The 20,297-nt window shown below is 37.7% G+C and overlaps 3 protein-coding genes and 1 long non-coding RNA gene across 6 annotated transcripts in view; 2 read left to right on the top strand and 2 right to left on the bottom strand.

Annotated features, from left to right (window-relative positions):
- Positions 1-1,479: 1,479 nt before the first annotated feature.
- On the bottom strand, positions 1,480-7,976 carry LOC149615909 (DEP domain-containing protein 7-like). Of its 2 annotated transcripts, none has more exons than XM_089857361.1 (7): positions 7,842-7,976; positions 7,584-7,789; positions 7,371-7,513; positions 6,410-6,906; positions 3,411-3,937; positions 2,142-2,301; positions 1,480-2,073 (listed from the first exon to the last, which is right to left on the bottom strand). In XM_089857361.1, the coding sequence occupies exons 1-7, from the start codon at positions 7,897-7,899 to the stop codon at positions 1,880-1,882; spliced, it is 1,785 nt and encodes a 594-aa protein (XP_089713487.1). In that variant the 5' UTR covers positions 7,900-7,976; the 3' UTR covers positions 1,480-1,879. The 2 variants fall into 2 exon arrangements, with proteins under 2 accessions (XP_089713487.1, XP_089713488.1); XM_089857362.1 differs by having other exon boundaries at positions 7,584-7,783; positions 7,842-7,920.
- On the top strand, positions 4,074-7,693 carry LOC149615910 (uncharacterized). The gene is made up of 2 exons (XR_016376064.1): positions 4,074-4,657; positions 4,713-7,693. It is a non-coding gene; the product is annotated as an uncharacterized LOC149615910 (long non-coding RNA).
- Positions 7,977-8,028: 52 nt separating the features above from the next.
- Positions 8,029-9,551, top strand: U3-55K (U3 small nuclear riboprotein factor 55K). Its single transcript, XM_089857368.1, has one exon. The coding sequence runs from the start codon at positions 8,165-8,167 to the stop codon at positions 9,530-9,532; it is 1,368 nt and encodes a 455-aa protein (XP_089713494.1). The 5' UTR covers positions 8,029-8,164; the 3' UTR covers positions 9,533-9,551.
- Positions 9,552-10,363: 812 nt separating this feature from the next.
- Positions 10,364-20,297, bottom strand: part of LOC149615907 (uncharacterized) — a 14,044-nt gene continuing 4,110 nt past the window's right edge. For both annotated transcript variants that reach the window (XM_089857344.1, XM_089857345.1), the window contains 10 exons: positions 19,907-19,980; positions 19,775-19,833; positions 19,561-19,695; positions 18,796-18,999; positions 17,276-17,698; positions 15,325-15,713; positions 14,757-14,838; positions 12,622-13,236; positions 11,149-11,550; positions 10,364-11,079 (listed from right to left, as the gene is read on the bottom strand). In XM_089857344.1, the coding sequence (XP_089713470.1) occupies positions 10,945-11,079; positions 11,149-11,550; positions 12,622-13,236; positions 14,757-14,838; positions 15,325-15,713; positions 17,276-17,698; positions 18,796-18,999; positions 19,561-19,695; positions 19,775-19,833; positions 19,907-19,980 (2,518 nt within the window). In that variant the 3' untranslated portion in view covers positions 10,364-10,944. The remainder of the gene's footprint in view (positions 11,080-11,148; positions 11,551-12,621; positions 13,237-14,756; positions 14,839-15,324; positions 15,714-17,275; positions 17,699-18,795; positions 19,000-19,560; positions 19,696-19,774; positions 19,834-19,906; positions 19,981-20,297) is intronic.

Below are 20,297 nucleotides of genomic sequence, written 5' to 3'. Positions count from 1 at the left end.
TGTCTGTCTGTGTGTCTGTGTGTCTGTCTGTCTGTGTGTCTGTCTGTCTGTGTGTGTGTCTGTCTGTCCGTTGTTACACCCACGTGACCGCGTTCGCAGTTTGCGTATCGGAGCAAACGTGTTCGCCATTTCCGAACTGCTTTCACAGTCACGGAAATGGCTCCTCTACTTGAGTTCTCACACCACCAATCTTCTGGTCTTTGTCCATACCACACGGACACTAGTCTGTTCTTACTGGCTGCTAATCACCACCATCTTCTGGTCTTCGTCCATTCCACGTGGACACCAGTCTGTACATACTGGCTTCTAATCACCACCATCTTCTGTTCTTTGTCAATCCCACATTGACACCCGTCTGCACTTACACTGCCTTCTAACACCACCATCCACTGGTCTTCCGTCTATTCCACATAGACACCAATCTGTATCATTGGCTTCTACTCCATTATCATCGTTTGGTTTTAGGATATACGCGGCGATCAGCTAGGGTTACGAGAAACGTCTAGCCTCCCTAAGGTAGGATCGCTACCAAAGGTTTTCGCATTTGCGGTTTTTCCTCACTATTATAATGGAAACGAATCGCATATATACCCCAAAATTTGAAGAAAGCGGGCAAGAGGGGTACCCTTCACTTTAAACGTCAATATTAGCAAAGTTTGAGAAGATAATAAGTATAACTTTATTTTAAACGATTTAACTATTATTAATGTTAATTATTGAAGATTAAAATAATTAAAAATAATTATATTTATTTAAATATTAAAGATAAACCTCTCGTGCAAAGAGAGAGATTATCATTGCCTCCTATATCTACCAAGGCCCGTGCATGCGATATATTTCCTTCATTGCCTCCTATATCTATCAAGGCCCGTGCATTGTGATATATTTCATTCATTGCATAAACATAAGCGAGATTGTTTTGGGAAAAAAATACTGCTTCCACTAATGCGTTTATACTCCTTGTTACTGTTGTATAGAGTAATCATGATAAAAGCTTAAAAAATTACGAGAGGACAGACCTTTTTTATCCTCATTCAAAAATATTTTTTGGTGCTAAGACTGCTTTAAAAAATCCAAACGGTTAGGCATTGGTAAAAAAGACAAATGATATTTTTCAAATCTTATGAGATAACGCCCACCTAGTTGAAAATTGCCGTTTTTTATCCGCGGGAGCCATTCCTTATGAGAATTTCGATGCTAGTAGGTTGTCAATTAAACTACCGGTATATTATTGTTGTTGGAAATTGGATATTAAGTCAAATTAAGTGGTTGTAAAGAGCCAGCAGGTTTTTGCCACTTCTTTTTGTGAGTATTTGATTTTTATATGTAAAATGGAGGAAGATAATGTTGAGAGTAAGGATGAAATGCGGAAGCGCAAAGCGCGGGAAAGGATGAGGGCAAAAGGTCGACGTTTTCATTGGATACTTAAGGTTATATAATCTTCTCGACACGGAGAGGTAATATTTTGGTTTTCCCGACTTGTTTTTTTTCAAAATATCAAAAATATTTATTTAAATGTTTACAAACAAATGGAATGTGTTACAATACTGAGCCAAGTTATTATGACATGCCCATTTCACAAATTGTTTGTGCAATTTGTCACAACATTAATATTTGATTAAAATATTAATTTAAATTAAGTAAAAAAAAGCTCAATTGTGACATTAAGTAGAATGACCGTTCACAAATTGTTTGTACCTCCACTAAATATTTAAATTAAGTAATTAAAAAACCTCACTATTGTGTAATATTCGTTGCAGTTAACTTAAATACTGTGCGATTTTTCAATACGTTTGTGCTTTCTGTGCTTGTTAGTTAAACTCAAATGGTTAAGCCTCGGTTAAGCCTAAACTAACCTACCTTAAGTTGGACTTCCATTTCACACGCAAAGTTCGGGATAAACTTTCTGGAACTTCTTTAGAAATTGTTTTTTCTCTTTTGACGTCATCATTTGGCTATCTCTCACCATATTCGCAAGGAGCACTAAATTCTTGGAGGTGAAGATTTTTCTTTCTGATTCCGTATTTCGAACAGGATGGCAGAATCGAGTATTCCATAGTGACAGTAGTTCGCCTTTTAATTGATAGGCTTATAATTAAGTAAATAATTAATTAATTAATTAGGGGCTGCTCATATTCTACCTATTGAACTTTGATTCAACGCTAGGTGGACGGAGTTGAAGATACTGGGGGCACGGGCAAGTAGGAAGTCTAAAAATTCACCACTCTGTTCAGCACCGACAACTGGATGACATAGTATAACGCTACTGAAGTCACGAACAACGCATTCTCGATTGTTCAACTTGTGGTATGAGAAAAATAAAGTGTTAAGCCTTTGCGAGAATTCGAAACTAGGCCTAAAATGTTAAGCCTTTGCGGAAATATGAAAATGGTCTAAAATGCTAAGCCTAGCTTCGAGGTAATTTGAAACAGGCCTACAAATGTTAAGCCTAGTTTTGCGTTAATTTGAATCTGGCCTACAAATGGTTAGCCTAACTTTGGGGAAATTTGAAACTGGCCTACAAATGGTTAGCCTAACTTTGGGGAAATTTGAAACTGGCCTACAGATGCTAAGCCTAGTTTTGAGTAAATTTGAAACTGGCCTACAAATGTTAAGCCTTAACCATGGATAAAGAATGCGCGTGCGGAAATTTGTTTTCACGCTATAGGATCGGCAACTCCCTATCTCGAACGACAGAATATTCTGTATACACTCTGTTACAACATCGGTTGTCAGCACGCGTAAAGCTAGGTCTCTATGTAATCTAGCCTTCGCGTGCTGACAAGAGACAAAAAACTTCAGGATCTTCAGGATTTAAAATCGTTTAAAATATCCTGAAGTTTTTTGTCTCTTGTCAGCACGCGAAGGCTAGATTACATCGAGACCTATCTTTACGCGTGCTGACAACCGATGTTGTAACAGAGTGTATACAGAATATTCTGTCGCCCGAGATAGGGAGTTGCCTATCCTGTAGAGTGAAAACAAATTTCCTCACGCGCATTCTTCATCCATGCCTTAACCTTAAGGTAAACTTAAAAGAGGCCTACAAATTTTAAGCCTTAACCTTAAGGTAAACTTAAAAGAGGCCTACAAATGTTAAGCCTTAACCTTAAGGTAAACTTAAAAGAGGCCTACAAATGTTAAGCCTTTGCATAAACTTGAAAGTGGGCAACAAATGTTAAGCCTTTGCGTAAATTTGAAAATAGGCCTACAAATCTTAAGCCTTTGCTAAAATTTGAAAATAGGCCTACAAATGTTAAGCCTTTGCCTAAATTCGAAAATAGGCCTACAAATCTTATGCCTTTGCTAAAATTTTAAGCTAGGCCTCTATTCCATAAATTTTTAGCAATAAGCCTTTTCTAATCTAAAACTATAGTAAATTTGTGCTGAAAGCAAACATTGACGCTTACCCTTTTGTCCACAATGGCAAACAAGTCCTCAGAAACCATCTTCAAAAACCTTATCAATTTCTCCAACTGTCCTCTGCGTTTAACCGGCAACAGTATAATGAGCAGCGTAATAACTTTCAAGGCGTTATTCACTTTAGCTTTACGTAACCCTTCAATAACGCACAAATAAATGGGTAGAAAGTCCTCGGGTAAAATGGAAGACAAGAAACTCAAGTGGTACGTTGCCACAGCTCGATAACACTTTAACTTGCAGGCCTGCACGGACCATAAGGATTCTAATCCATCGGGAATGTAGCCAATGCAAGCCACAGCCGCGGAAACCCAAGGTATTCGCATGACATCCAAAGAAGGGTTACATTTTAGCACCGCTAATTCGGGTGCCGGGTTTAATGTTGGATTGTCATTGGTTGTTGAAGGTCTAACTGCCGGCATGTCCGATGGAATGTTTAATATTGATTCAATAAAGGGTATATCGACTAGAGTTAGAAGGTAACTCAAGGCGAGTTCGTGGACGGAATCGTTACAGGCTGAAATAAAGCGAGCCAAGGCTTAGCTGCTAACTTACAACTAACGCGACAATTTTTATAGTAAAAGTTAAAAGTTAGCTTAAATTTCGTTGTGCAAGGGATATATTTATTTAGTTTGCGGGGATAAGATGGAAAACTTAAGCCCTTTATAGTATTCATAGTGTGTTAGGCTTAGGATAGGATTGGCTGAAATAAAGTGAGCCAAGGCTTAGCTGCTAACTTACTAAACTAACGCGGCAATTTTTATAGTAAAAGTTTAAGGGTAGTTTAAATTTCGTTCTACAAGGGATATTTTTATTTAGTTTGCCGGGATAAGATGGAAAACTTAAAGGGATAGAATCGATGTTTTGGCTACTAATGAAAAGATTTCATATTTTAAAATCAGATAGAACCTAAAATTACGTTTTCAAATATATATATATATTGATACTTTTAATAACTTAACTATTTTTAATTAATTTTTAAAAGTATTGTTTTTTGGGACTGCTCCGATCACTACCCCCTCCTGCGTCGTTTGGCCAAAAGCACGGTTGAAACATCTACCCACCCCTCCATACGCTCCTCTTATTTGAAGATATGGTAGCTTTACGACTAACAGTAGTTTTCATACTATTTCACTTGTGGATCACAAATAAACTTGGCCTTAACTTTTATTTCGATTTACGTGTTTTGAGAGGCGTGAAAGAAGCTAAATAGTTTCATAGCAATTAAATCGTTTAAGTAAGTGGTTTAGCACATTTAATTTGAAAAATAAATCTTAAAAGCTTGAATTTAGGGCCACTTAGAATAAAAAAATCGATCATGGAAACTAAGCCTTTGCCAAAATGTCGTAGAAAGTGCGTTGTTTTTGACTGTACCAATACAGACTCGGACAAATCTCTGTCATTTCATAGTCTACCAAGTAACGAATTATCCGAATTTGAATTTTCCTCACTTGACTCACGAATTTCGAAAGATTCAACCGAGTCTAAACTATCGGATTCTACTACAGAGTCAGGCCCGTCTGATATTTCGGATTCCGAGCTACGACTCGACGTCGACGATGACATTTTCTATTTGGCTCCTGTAGCAGACGACGGAAAAAAAAACCTACTATCCTCAACTTGAGTTCCCCTACATTCTCCTATTTCCAAACAACCAATGAATCAAGAGACATTTACAACGTCATAGTGTGAAAAACAAGTTGGGCAGTATTTCGCGGCTAGTTTGAATTTCAAAATATCTAACGTACTTTTCTTAATTTTAAACGTTTTAATTCGATTTTTTTTTTGGCACACATAATTTTAGGCACATGTTTTTACCTAAAACTGCCCTCATCTTGTACTAGTCGGAAAACGTTGATCCTATCCCTTTAAGCCTATATAGTATTCATAGCGTGTTAGGCTTAGGATAGGATTTTCTTAGTTAGGCTTAGCTTCGCAGCCTTTGCTTTTCGTGCTCAATGGGGGTCGGTTTGCCCCGTTTTCTAGCCCAACTCACTTTAAGCTTTAAAATATGAGTAATAAGTTCCAACAAGGCGAGCTTAATTAATAATTAGCTTAGATAATGTGAATAATTTAACTATATAAATTCGCCAAGGCTTAAGTGTAAGGAGAGAAAAATAAACCGCGCGCTTTTAGGTTAAGAAAAAGGCGCGAATTATGGCTATAATAAAGGATACCATACAAACGATTTCTCGCCAAACCGAATCTCACCGCCAGCCCAAATATTTAAAAAATATCCACCCGGAATTATTTCCAAAAATTCGGAACAAATTCAGAATTCCCATAGTCCAAAATTACAAGGTTAAACCCCAAATTCCACGTATTTTAAGGGAAATTCCAAGTCAACGCACTACATAGTAGCGAATAAACTTTCGAAACCGCCCAATTGGCGGTTTCCCAGGAAATGGACAAATATTCCAATCCAAAGCAATGGCGCCCTCTGGTAGACGTTATAAATATCCCGTTCCCGTTCCCAACATTATAAATATTTAAATTTCGCTTAATTGCAATTAAATCTAACACCAATTAAACCAAAAAAAAACCCGAAAATAAAATAAAAAAAAAACCCCGAAAATAAAATAAAAAAAACCCTGAAAATAAAATAAAAAAAAACCCGAAAATAAAATTAAAAAAAAAAAACCCGAAAATTAAATAAAAAAAAAACCCGAAAATTAAATAAAAAAAAACCCGAAAATTAAATAAAAAAAACCCCGAAAATTAAATAAAAAAAAACCCCCGAAAATTAAATAAAAAAAACCCCGAAAATTAAATAAAAAAAACCCGAAAATAAAATAAAAAAAAAAACCCCGAAAATAAAATTAAAAAAAAAAACCCGAAAATAAAATTAAAAAAAAAACCCGAAAATAAAATTAAAAAAAAAACCCGAAAATAAAATTTAAAAAAAAAAACCCGAAAATAAAATTTAAAAAAAAAACCCGAAAATAAAATTAAAAAAAAAACCCCGAAAATAAAATAAAAAAATACTTACACAAATAATTTCCATTTGAGTTAAATTTCTTTGCAGCTTCATTATCTAAATTATCATTCCTGACTGCTTTGAGCTTCAATTTATGCAAAGATAGACGTAAACTTCTATGCGCAAGGAAATTATTCCTATTGATCATCCCATTAACAGGAACTTCCTTTTGTTGAACATTTAGAACTTTTGATGAACAAGCTTCAGGTTTGGGACAAGGATTAACCTTCCCATCCTCATTTAACGCAGTTACGAAACTATGCCTTCGTCTAACTCCCCGTGATCTTGAGAAACTGCTACTATTTTGATTATTATCAAAGTTATTCGCAGTTATTAAGGGAGATCTGAACTCTTCATGAACTAGCGCACTCGGATCTAAAGATCTCCGTTCTTTGGTAGTACTTTTACGTTTTACGTCAAACGGATTAGGATAGGGACCAGGGGAACGTGAACTATAATGATTTTTCATCACTTTGGACTCTCCAAAACGTTTCACAGGCGATAAGAAACTAAAACAATAATTAATTAGGTTTATAATTAAGGATAAATTAATTAAAAGGCGCCACCAGAAGCTTGCGTTAGCTCTAGGGATGCAAGCACTAACATAGAGTGCTGTCAGAAGCGCCGGTGTGACGTCACCCATGCTGTTTTCCCATAAAGAAAAAACGGTAACTGTCATGGCCGCCCATTGCTAAAGGCAGACTCGTGACGTTTAACCTTGGATCTGACGTCACAACTGACAGCACTCTTATAGAGAACTTTCATTTGGGGGAGGAGCTAAGATATGTGAGATAATTTACACCGCCATATTGGTGGATTCATTGCATAAGGAAAGCTGAAACCCACCAATATGGCTGCCAAAACCGTGGTAGGACTTAGGAGGGTGTGACGTACTGCGCAGCCAACTGAAATCTCTCTATAGAGTGCAAAACTCCGCTGGCACCGTTAAATATCGAAATAATCATGTTTTTACATGTTTTCTTTGGTGGATTTGGTTAAATCTGAGTTAAAAGTCACAAAACGATAGAATGCAACGTGATTCGCGTCAAATTTAAGGCTAGATTGACTTTTGGATGCGGGAACGAACACAAATTGGTCCATTAAAGTTTGACATACCTGATATAAGATTGAACCACTGTTAGTGTTAGCAGCCTGTAATCCAATGAAATTACAGCCGATATTTTACCTTAATTGCGTTATTTCTTGTAACTTCATTAGGGAAATTATTCTTATTTTTCTCAAGGAAATTTGTAACGACATCAACGGCGTTAGCGCCAGTAAATACATCATCGTAAATCCAAATCAAGTGCCGTTTCCTGCCTACATCAACATTCTCTTTCAAGTGTTTAATAATTTCATTCCATAATCTCGTTGCACGATATCGTCCTGAAGCTGTTTAAGTTTAATTAAACCTAATTTAATTTATAATTGCATTTAAATTTACCTAAATCTGGGTTAAAATCCTTTTGCTGCACATCAAACTTCCCACCACACTCCATCATCACGGTTTCGCGGTTATTTTGAAAAATTGAAATAGCGGGAGCCGGGAAATATTTAAAAATGGCCGCCCACAAAAAGGGAAATTTGTTTTTAAAACCGGGAAATTTTACTTTTATTGCGGGAACTGTTTGCCTGGCAGCACTGCGGCTAGGCAGCCGAGGCTTAGGAAACACGTGTACGTCTGCCGAGTATGGTTGGCGGTTTTTCAACGTTAATTACTTCCTATTCATCCCGAGAGTAATTATTATAAATTAGTAGGAACATAAAATGTTAAAACAAAAGCTTTTAAAACGTAAGGCGATGAAAAAAGGTAATAAAAAACAAATAACCAAAAATAAAGAACCTGCAAAGAAGATAAACAGCAATAATGCAAAATATAACGAGGAAATTTCGAGTGATTCTGATTTGGAAGATATTATCGATAATAAAACATATGAATCATCTGAAAGCGAGGAAGAAACGGCGCAAGAAAAGCGCCTTAAACTAGCAAAAAAATACCTATCAGAAATAGAAGAACAGGAAAAACAGTCTAACGAAAATAAGGAAATAGATTCCGGTGTCATAACCCAACGTTTACGTCACGATGTTTTAGAAAAAGCAGGTACACTTCAAAAAACTGTTGCAGATACGTATGAAGCTCCTGATTCCGCGAGTTTTAAAAGATTCAATGGCCATAAACTCGCCATAACTTGTTTAGTCATATCCAATGATGAAAAATACATGTTTTCAACATCGAAAGACTCGGCAATCGTCAAATGGAACTTCATAGAAGGCAAAAAGTTAAAAACCATACCTGGTTTAAAACCAGATAGTAAAGAAGACGGTCATTCTGGTCAAGTTTTATCCTTGGCTTTATCAACAGATGGAAAATATCTCGTTTCCGGAGACACTAAGAGAAATATCATCGTTTGGGAAGCGGAAACGATGAAGAAAGTGAAATGTTTCACGGGTCACAGAGATGGCGTGACGTCATTAGCTTTCCGTAAAGGAACTAATCAGCTATTCAGCGGTTCAACCGATCGTTCCGTTAAAGTATGGAATCTTGATGAAATGGGATACGTAGAGACCCTATTTGGACACCAAGACGCCATCACTAGCGTGGACAGTATGATCAAAGATCGTGCCATAACGAGTGGAGGAAGGGATAGCAGCGTTAGACTATGGAAAATACCGGAAGAATCGCAACTAATATTCACAGGAACTCCGGGATCGTCAATTGACATCGTGAAGATGATTAACGAACAACATTTCGTCACAGGATCAGACAATGGGGCCATTAGTTTATGGGGGTTACTTAAAAAGAAGCCATTGGTTACCGTTCAACAAGCTCACGGGATGATGCAAGATGACGTTAATCCTTATTGGATAACGGCAATTGCCACTCTACCTAATACAGATTTGATCGCGTCTGGTTCTCATAACGGAGAAATTATCTTATGGAAGTGTGGAGAAGGTTTTAAGACGTTGACGAAACTTTTTAGCTTGCCGGTTATTGGTTTTGTTAATGTTTTAGAGTTTAGTAGAATGGGGGGTCATTTAGTAGCGGGAATTGGTCAAGAACATAGATTAGGTAGATGGTGGAGGTTAAAAGAAGCGAAAAATTCTATCATTGTAATACCGTTAAAATCAACGTAATAAAAATATTTTCTATTTATTTTGTTCAATTACTTATACTTCAGGCTGACAATCAACTTCAATTTGAATCTAGACAGAATCTGATTGGCTCTTTAGTAACTCGACTGACCAATCAACTTCCATTTGGATCTAGAAAGAATCTGATTGGTTCTTGAGTTAAATTTCCAGTAACTCCGCTGACCAATCAATGTCCATTTGAATCTAGATAGAATCCAATTGGCTCTTGTTACGTTTCCAGTAACTCGGCTGACCAATCAGCTTTCATTTGAATCTAGAAAGAATCTGATTGGCTCTTGGGTTAAATTTCCAGTAACTCGGCAGACCAATCAGCTTCCATTTAAATCTAGACAGAATCTGATTGGCTCTTGAGTTAAATTTCCAGTAACTCCGCTGACCAATAAACTTCCATTTAAATCTAGACAGAATCTGATTGGTTCTTGAGTTAAATATCCAGTAACTCCGCTGACCAATCAGCTTCCATTTGGATCTAGAAAGAATCCGATTGGCTCTTGAGTTCAATTTCCAGTAACTCGGCAGACCAATCAACCACCATTTCAATCTAGACAGAATCTGATTGGCTCTCGAGTTAAATTTCCAGTAACTCGGCTGACCAATAAACTTCCATTTAAATCTAGACGGAATCTGATTGGCTCTTGAGTTAAATTTCCAGTAACTCTGCTGACCAATCAACGTCCATTTAAATCTAGACGGAATCTGATTGGCTCTTGAGTTAAATTTCCAGTAACTCGGCTGACCAATAAACTTCCATTTCAATCTAGACAGAATCTGATTGGCTCTTGGGTTAAATTTCCAGTAACTCCGCTGACCAATCAGATTCCATTTGAATCTAGATAGAATATGATTGGCGGCTCTTTGGTAACTTCATCTCTAGCGTTTAAATAGATCGAGAAGAATAAAATTCTTTTGGAAACTTTTATTTTTAGGAACTTTAAACGTAATTACAATAAAATGGATAATACAGGGATATTAAATGAGGTTATTATACAAAGTTAAATGTTTTAAATCTTTTAAGATTTGACATTAAAATAAAATACTGCGATATTATTGGTTACATGAGGTTATTATTAAATGGTTAAATGTTTTAAATCTTTTAAGATTGGTAACTTACATGAAGTAATGGTTAAAAGATAAATTTTTATAAAACATAAAAGGTGGTATTTTACATTTTAATTTTAATTTTAAAATGTTAAATGTGTTAAATTATAAATAAAATACTGTGTATTAATTAGTAACTTACATGAAGTTATTAAAAAATTAAAATGGTTAAAAGATAATTTTTTTTAAACATTTACATGTTAATTTTAAAATGTTAGAGAAAGACGTAAAATGGTTATGGTTATATGTATTAGTAACGAAATGTAAAAATTTTTAACGGGTATTACAATTAAGTTTTAATCGGTTTCACCCAACCTTTTATTACGACTAGTGAAAAATTTGTGTTTAGTTTGAGTTTGTTTAGGACGGGATAGATCTTTAGGTGGACACATTCTAACCATGGGTCCACGACTTGGCTGAGATATATTGGCCTAAAATTAAGCCACCGTCTCAGTAAAGTAAGCCTAATTCGCGTTGTTAATAAATTAAAAAACCCTTACCTTCTTGGGGGGTTCGGCAGGTACATTATCGAAGGACTTACGCTTGGATGGATTATTATTCTGCTGCTGGGCTTGTAATTTGCGGTAATCTTCGAGGGTCATAGTCGGCGAACTGTCACTGTCGTATAAGTTGTAAGGTATTTTAGGTTTAAAGATGTCCTCGGTGGTAACTTCGTCATAGACGGGAGATTTGTCAAAAACAGGGCCAGTAGTTTTGGTTCGATCTTTGTTAACGATTTGAGCTTTCAAAGCCCGTTCCCTTTCTTTCATAGACTCTTCTTGTTCTTTTAAGGATTTTTCTTGTTTTTTAATAAGCTCATCTTGCTCTTTTAACGATTTTTCTTGTTTTTTAATAAGCTCATCTTGCTCTTTCAATTTTTTTTCTTGTTGTTGGTTATTATACTACGGAGGTAAATATATATGACGTGTATGACGCGTAAGTTAAAAATTTACACCTTTGCGATGTCGATACCGGTATTAAGGTTTAACTGGAACTAATACCGATTATAACCGACTATTTAACTTAATGAAACCGATATCCACCAATATATACCCGATAACCCATCGATTTATACCCGATAATCCATCGATTTATACCCGATAATCCACCGATTTATACCCGATAATCCACCGATTTATACCCGATAATCCACCGATTTATACCCGATAATCCATCGATTTATACCCGATAATCCATCGATTTATACCCGATAATCCATCGATTTATACCCGATAATCCATCGATTTATACCCGATAATTCATCGATTTATACCCGATAATCCATCGATTTATACCCGATAATCCACCGATTTATACCCGATAATCCATCGATTTATACCCGATAATCCATCGATTTATACCCGATAATCCATCGATTTATACCCGATAATCCATCGATTTATACCCGATAATCCATCGATTTATACCCGATAATCCACCGATTTATACCCGATAATCCACCGATTTATACCCGATAATCCACCGATTTATACCCGATAATCCACCGATTTATACCCGATAATCCACCGATTTATACCCGACCACCCACCGATTTATACCCGATCACGCACCGATTTATACCCGATCACGCACCGATTTATACCCGATCACCCACCGATTTATACACCCGATCACCCACCGATTTATACACCCGACTACCCACCGATTTATACCCCCGACTACCCACCGATTTATACCCCCGACTACCCACCGATTTATACCCCCAACTACCTACCGATTTATACCCCCGACTACCCACCGATTTATACCCCCGACTACCCACCGATTTATACCCCCAACTACCCACCGATTTATACCCCCGACTACCCACCGATTTATACCCCCGACTACCCACCGATTTATACCCCCGACTACCCACCGATTTATACCCCCGACTACCCACCGATTTATACCCGACTACCCACCGATTTATACCCGATTAGTACGATATGCTTATAATTAGAACCACTCACCTTCAATTTTTGAACTTCATTTTCAAGCTCATCCAATTTACATTCCAATTTCTTCTGTCCACGCTTATAATTCTTATTTTCCGATTCAAGTTCATCGCGTTCTCGTTTAACGTCTTTCAACTCAGCGTCTTTCAATTCGTCTTGACGCTTGATCTTCTCAACGTCTTTCACACGCTTCTTATACTCTTGCAGTTCACTTTCCTTGGCCACCATATCGGTATGAAAATCTCTCTGCGTTTTTTCCATCAAATTCATCATGTCCTTCAACTGAGTATCAAAGAGAGTTTTAGCGGCCTCTTTTTCCTTGACATAAGTTTGAGCTTTAAATAGGGCTTCCTCGAGTTTATGGTTATTGGTTCGAAGTTCAGAGGTCAATTTCTGTATCTCGTTATCCTTTTCTTTCAGGAGTTGGTTATTTTTATCAAGATTGTCTTGAAGTTTAACTTGATCGGTAGTTTGACCGTTTAGTTTGTCTTTACAGGTTTTCAACTCCTTTTCCAATTCTTTTATCGACTTGGACTTAAGTTGAATCTCATTTTTGAGGGATTTGACTTTGGCGTCCAAGTTGGACACAGTTTGTTTGTCTTTCGCGGTTTTACTTTGAAAGTTTGATTTCTGTAGTTCATTGAATACAAAATTTCAAATATTTCCCTTGTCCCTTTTATAATTTAAATCAGGAATAAATAGAGCTAATAGGAATCATATGTTAAATGCTAATATCTATGCTGGTTTTGTGGGCGGGGCTTGAGAACTTACTCTCGCGTCACGTGGGCCGGGATTGAGAACATACTATCGCCTCACGTGGGCCGAGGATCGAGAACGTACTATCGCCTCACGTGGGCCGAGGATCAAGAACGTACTATCGCGTCACGTGGGCCGGGGATCGAGAACGTACTATCGCGTCACGTGGGCCGGGGATCGAGAACGTACTATCGCGTCACGTGGGCCGGGGATCGAGAACGTACTATCGCGTCACGTGGGCCGGGGATCGAGAACGTACTATCGCGTCACGTGGGCCGGGGATCGAGAACGTACTATCGCGTCACGTGGGCCGGGGATCGAGAACGTACTATCGCGTCACGTGGGCCGGGGATCGAGAACGTACTATCGCGTCACGTGGGCCGGGGATCGAGAACGTACTATCGCGTCACGTGGGCCGGGGATCGAGAACGTACTATCGCGTCACGTGGGCCGGGGATCGAGAACGTACTATCGCGTCACGTGGGCCGGGGATCGAGAACGTACTATCGCGTCACGTGGGCCGAGGATCGAGAACGTACTATCGCGTCACGTGGGCCGGGGATCGAGAACGTACTATCGCGTCACGTGGGCCGGGGATCGAGAACGTACTATCGCGTCACGTGGGCCGGGGATCGAGAACGTACTATCGCGTCACGTGGGCCGGGGATCGAGAACGTACTATCGCGTCACGTGGGCCGGGGATCGAGAACGTACTATCGCGTCACGTGGGCCGAGGATCGAGAACGTACTATCGCGTCACGTGGGCCGGGGATCGAGAACGTACTATCGCGTCACGTGGGCCGGGGATCGAGAACGTACTATCGCGTCACGTGGGCCGGGGATTGAGAACGTACTATCGCGTAACGTGGGCCGGGGATCGAGAACGTACTATCGCGTCACGTGGGCCGGGGATCGAGAACGTACTATCGCGTCACGTGGGCCGGGGATCGAGAACGTACTATCGCGTCACGTGGGCCGGGGATCGAGAACGTACTATCGCGTCACGTGGGCCGGGGATCGAGAACGTACTATCGCGTCTTCGGGCGGGGATTGAGAACATACTATCGCGTCTTCGGGCCGGGATTGAGAACATAATATCGCTTCACGTGGGTCGAGATTGAGAACTTACTATCGCCTCACGTGGGCCGGGCTTGAGAACTTACTATCGCGTTACGTCTCATAATTCTGATTTCGTCTATCGTTTCATTGGTTGGTATCAACGCGAGTTACTAGGCATGCCCTATTCAACGTACAGCGAGAGATATTATAAATTAGTCATATATTATGATTAGTTTAGTTAGCTCCTCACACAAAATCCGCCTAGATACGTTGAGTTAAAATGAATGGCTACACAATGAATCCTATTAGCTGTATGCATTCTTGTTCAAACTTACAGCGGCTTCAAGCTCGCTCTGCAAACTTTCGATACTTTCGGTCTTTTCTGTCAGATCTTCCTCGATTTCCGCGATTTCTTCCCTATAAAGGGGGTTTTAAAACTCTAAAGGACACTACATTGGGCTAGCTAAGTCTATCACGGAAGGGAGCCCACCCAAAAATATAAATTCCTTATAGGAAAAATAGGATGTTGTAAGAGAAAAAAATCACGTGTTTTTATAGGAAAATATAGGATTAAAAATGCATGCTCATATACAATACTATTATGGCTTAAACTATGTAGAAAAATCTCAAGAAAAAAGAACAAATTGGGGATTTTACTTTGAAAATTCAGAGGAACTTAATTAAATGATATAATATAATTAAAAAAATTCTGAGCAAACTCCGAAAGCAATTTTGGTCAAATCTATTCAAATGTGATCTCTATTTTAAAAGAGCCAACTAAATTTAAGGATGAATTTGATGCAAAACTATACACGAAAACTGGGCTCCCTAGCTACGTCATAGTGCACAAAAAGTGACAACTTCGCCGCGTAATTTAACGCAAATATATAAAAAAATTCTTACTTGAGAGTGGTGACTTCTTGGTTAGCGACTTCAAGTTTCTCTTGCAAATCTTGGTTTTCATTTTGTAAAACTTCGCTCTTCTTAACAACTTGTTCCAACTCGATTTTGATATCATTGTACTGTTTCTCAAGGACATCTTTCTCCTTACAGAGTTCTTCGTATTTCAATGTCACGTTTGATATTTTATCTTCAAGATTATTGATGCCATTTTTCATATTTTCAACTTCCTTTTTATGTTCTTCAACGGTTTGATTCAATTCAATGTTGAGTTTATTGTACTCGATTTCTTTGCTGTAAAGCTCGTTCTTCGCTTTGCTAAGTTGTTCTTGAATGTCTTTGTTATTTTCAGACAAAGTCGCGATTGTTTTATTCAAAGTCGCGATTTCATTCTAAGTGCAATTAAATTTAATTTAATTTTAACCGCGATCTAAAATTGCCTAAAATTAACGGGATTTTTTACGATAAAACATTTTATAGTTAGTTTCATTTTCGAGACTTAATTAGCTCATAAACCATTCAAAATTTCAAAAAAAAAAACTAACTGCGTAATAAAAATGTACTCATAATTAGCCTTAATTAGAGTACCATGACTAATTCTAAAAATTGCAGTCTTAGAATGGGTAGAAATTAACATGGAAAACTCGTATTTTCAATGTAAAAACAAACCCTTCCAAGACTGCAAACTTGATAGCCTTTTCGAGACTTAGCTCATAAACCATTCAAAATTTTAAAAAACTAACTGCGTAATAAAAATGTACTCATAATCAGTTTTAATTAGAGTACCATGACTAATTTTATAAATTGCAAACTTAAAATGGGTAGAAATTAACATTGAAAACTCGTATTTTCAATGTAAAAACAAACCCTTCCAAGACTGTAAAACAAACTTGATAGTCTCCTTTTCGAGACTTAACTCATAAACCATTAAAAATTAAAAAAAAAACTAACCGCGTAATAAAAATGCATTCATCATTAGCCTTAATTAGAGTACCAAGACTAATTTTAACAATTGCAATCTTAGAATTGGTAGAAATTAACATTGAAAACTCGTATTTTCAATGTGAAAACAAACCCTTCCAAGACTGCAAACTTGATAGTTCGTCTCCTTTTCGAGACTTAACTCATAAACCATTAAAAATTTTAAAAAAAACTAACCGCGTAATCAAAATGCATTCATCATTAGCCTTAATTAGAGTACCATGAACAATTTTAAAAATTGCAGTCTTAGAATGGGTAGAAATTAACATTGAAAACTCGTATTTTCAATGTAAAAACAAACCCTTCCAAGACTGCAAACTTGATAGCCTTTTCGAGACTTAACTCATAAACCATTAAAAATTTAAAAAAAAACTAACCGCGTAATCAAAATGCATTCATCATTAGCCTTAATTAGAGTACCATGAACAATTTTAAAAATTGCAGTCTTAGAATGGGTAGAAGTTAACATTGAAAACTCGTATTTTCAATGTGAAAACAAACCCTTCCAAGACTGCAAACTTGATAGTTCGTCTCCTTTTCGAGACTTAACTCATAAACCATTAAAAATTTAAAAAAAAACTAACCGCGTAATCAAAATGCATTCATCATTAGCCTTAATTAGAGTACCATGAACAATTTTAAAAATTGCAGTCTTAGAATGGGTAGAAGGTAACATTGAAAACTCGTATTTTCAATGTGAAAACAAACCCTTCCAAGACTGCAAACTTGATAGTTCGTCTCCTTTTCGAGACTTAACTCATAAACCATTAAAAATTTTAAAAAACTAACCGCGTAATCAAAATGCATTCATCATTACCCTTAATTAGAGTACCATGACTTATTTTAAAACTGTCAATCTTAGAATGGGTAGAAATTAGAATTGAAAACTCGTATTTCCAATGTGAAAACAAACCCTTTTCCAAGACTGCAAAATTCCCCACAAATTAAAAAAAAAATAAAATATTAAACAAACTTGATAGTTAGTTTCTATTTCGAGACTTTTTTCCTTCAAATCCTTAAGTTCAACATCATTAGCATCAAGTTTGGCTTCTAATTGCTTTCGAACATCAATTAACTCCGACTCTTTTTCTTTCAAAGTTTCAATCTCAGTTTCGGCTTCGCTATTATTCTTTAAACTAATCTCCAATCGTTGAACGGTTTCATTCAAGACGCTTTGCATTTCATCATACTCCTTATTCATCATTTCGCATCGCAATACCTCTTTATCGAGTTTGATAGTAAGATTTTCGCGTTCTTTTAGGAACGCGTTACCGTCATTGTAAACTTTATTTTGAAGTTTATTAATCATTTGCTTGGAAACTGAAGCGTCTTCGTCTCTTTCGCGCAAATCCTTTTCTAACCCGGTTATTTTATTTTCTAGTTCAGATTTCTGGTCCTAAAACCGTTTTCAAATTTAATATCTACGCGTCCCGTTAACGCCACGCCAAATAAGAAACCAGTGAGAACGTATAAGAAGGAGAAGAGGAGAGACCAAATTCTCCGTCAGCGTTAGCCCCCCCCCCCTCCCTTCAAAAACCGGTACCGAGCTCAGCACATGCGCAACAGAGAGGAAAAACATAAGAGAAGTTGGTTTACGGCCGACGCTACAGTTAAAGACGTGCGCTGATCTCTGCAGGGATAAGGGAGTCAGATGGATTGGAAATGATGATGGGCGACCTGCGGCACCATATCTCTCCCAGTGTACCTCGCGCACGCCCCTACCCTTCCGTAGGCGATTGCTAAGTGCTGCCGCGTAGCGCCATTTTATTTGAATGAGAACTAGCTTCTATTTTTGAGATAGAGGGAGCGTCCTTTACAATTTCGTCCGGCACGACCCTACCTAACCGCTGGGGATGATGGGAGGACTATGGTGCCCTAGGTGGGGGTACAAAGGCAACGCTTAAGGTATGGGGGTTTCCACTCCATTACTCTCTCCTTCAAGATCTCTGGTGCGATGCGATTCGCCCCTAACCGCATTTTCGTATTTACCCGTTTTGAATTTCGTTCTAAACGGATCACGTGACGCCTGGCTGTGCGCTGCCAAGAAGTGATATCTAGTTTATTAGGGAGAAGGTATAAGTTCCCTAAGTATTCGCGCGGGCCATAGTCCTGCCTGCAGTCCCCCTTTCAAAATACAAGGAGGGACGTAAAAGGAGGCCCCGGGCTATTTCCCCTCCTCTCCTCAGTCGGAAAATATGACTGTAATTTTATTTCTCATTCGCGTCGCGCTGACGTGCACGAGTTTTCAAGTACCAATGAGAACATGGCTGGTTGTAATTTAGAGGCGGCGAGGATTAACTCCGGACCTACTATACGTTTGGACTGGAGATAAAGCTGCATGGAAATGTGGCGCGAATTTATACCTTCTCCCTAATAAACTAGATATCACTTCTTGGCGCCGCGGTAGGTGAGCGTGAGACACATATTGGGCTGTCTGTTACTGTCTGTCTCCCCTTCTTATACGCGCTCACTGAACTGAATGTCTAAACGTACCTCCAAGTCTTCACGCGCCGATTCAAGACTTTCAATGCGTTCTTTATTTTCCGACTCAACTAATTTTAATTTATCTAATTCGGTTTTAACCGATTTTTTATCGGTTTCTAAAGCGCGTATTTGTTCCTGTAAATTAGCGCGTTCCGATAATAGTTTTTTCTCACATAGTATCTTTTCTTGTAAAGCGTCGTTAATATTGTGAAGCTAAAAAATGTTTTAATTAACTTTACGCGAATTAACGTCTTAAAGGGAGGGTGAAGTAGAAAATCAAGTGATTTTCTATCGATTCTTTTAATAATTATAAGACCAGTCTGCATAGTGAAACATTCAGGAAATACCAGCTCCGAATGATTTTAAATTTCAAATTAGGTTCAGATTTTAAGGATAATTTTAATGAAGGACCTCCGACCAATCGCGTAACGCCCTGCCCTTATATTAACAAAATTCTCGTGACACGTTCCGTGTCGAATGAAATTTATCACGAGATTGGATAAAATTTGCGTGCGACGTGACAATCGTGGCGCGAGACACGGAGCGTGCCACGAGAATTTTGTTAATAAAAAGGCAAAGCGTTACGTGATTGGTCGGAGGTCCTTGTTTAAAATTACCCTTAAAATCTGAACCTCATTTGAATTTTAAAATAATTCGGAGCTGGTATTTCCTGAATGTTTGACTATGCAGACTGGTCTTATAATTAGTAGAAGAATCGATAAAAAAATCACTTGATTTTCTACTTCACCCTCCCTTTAATTAATTCTATTTTACTTGTTCTTCAGCTCTCTGAAGTTCGTTATTAAATTGCGTTTCGGCGGTAAATAACTCATTTTGACGGATTTCCATATCTCTCTGAAGTTTTTCTTCAGTTTGTTGGTTATACGCGCATAATTTTTGAACTATAGTCTAAGTATGTTCCGAAACGAAAGACAGTTTTTCTTTTTAAATTAAACCGGCCTAATCTGAATATAATTAATTTTAATACCTGCATATCGTTTCTTTGCTTATCAAACACAGTATTCATCATTTCTTCATATTGTTTAACTTTAAATTTAAGTATTAAATTAACTACTGACGCATATATAAAAAAATCACGGCTAAAGCTATTGTATCTTACAAGTTTCAACGTGCTTATTAACGGACTCAAAATGGCTCTTGATTTGTATCATGTAATGTTGAATAATATTTATCCTTTAACAAATTTGAGCGTTTTAAGAGAGATTTCAAAGAAACCTAACCATCCATAAGTTCATAAGATATGTTATGTTCCATAAGTTTGTTTAATTAATATCTGGTCATGACAAACTGAAAGGCTTGTAATGAATTTGAAGTGAGTGAGTGAGTGAGGTCATAGATTCGAGGAGGTAAAGCGAGGGAGGCCTGGTGACGTGGTGAGGCGCTGCTGTCAAAGGCTTAGTAATGCCAGGGATAGATTTAATTTTAGAAGTAGGAATGGAGAACAGAACTAGTAATCTGGGCGCGCGTCAAAATCCCGGACGGACCCCCTT

The sequence above is a fragment of the Phalangium opilio genome, unplaced genomic scaffold (assembly GCF_054372755.1).
Source record: "Phalangium opilio isolate 3A_F unplaced genomic scaffold, DU_Popi_V2 ptg000217l_1, whole genome shotgun sequence".
NCBI lineage: Eukaryota > Metazoa > Arthropoda > Arachnida > Opiliones > Phalangiidae > Phalangium > Phalangium opilio.
Note: the sequence above shows the minus strand (reverse complement) of the source record. Positions and strands in the feature narration are given on the sequence as shown.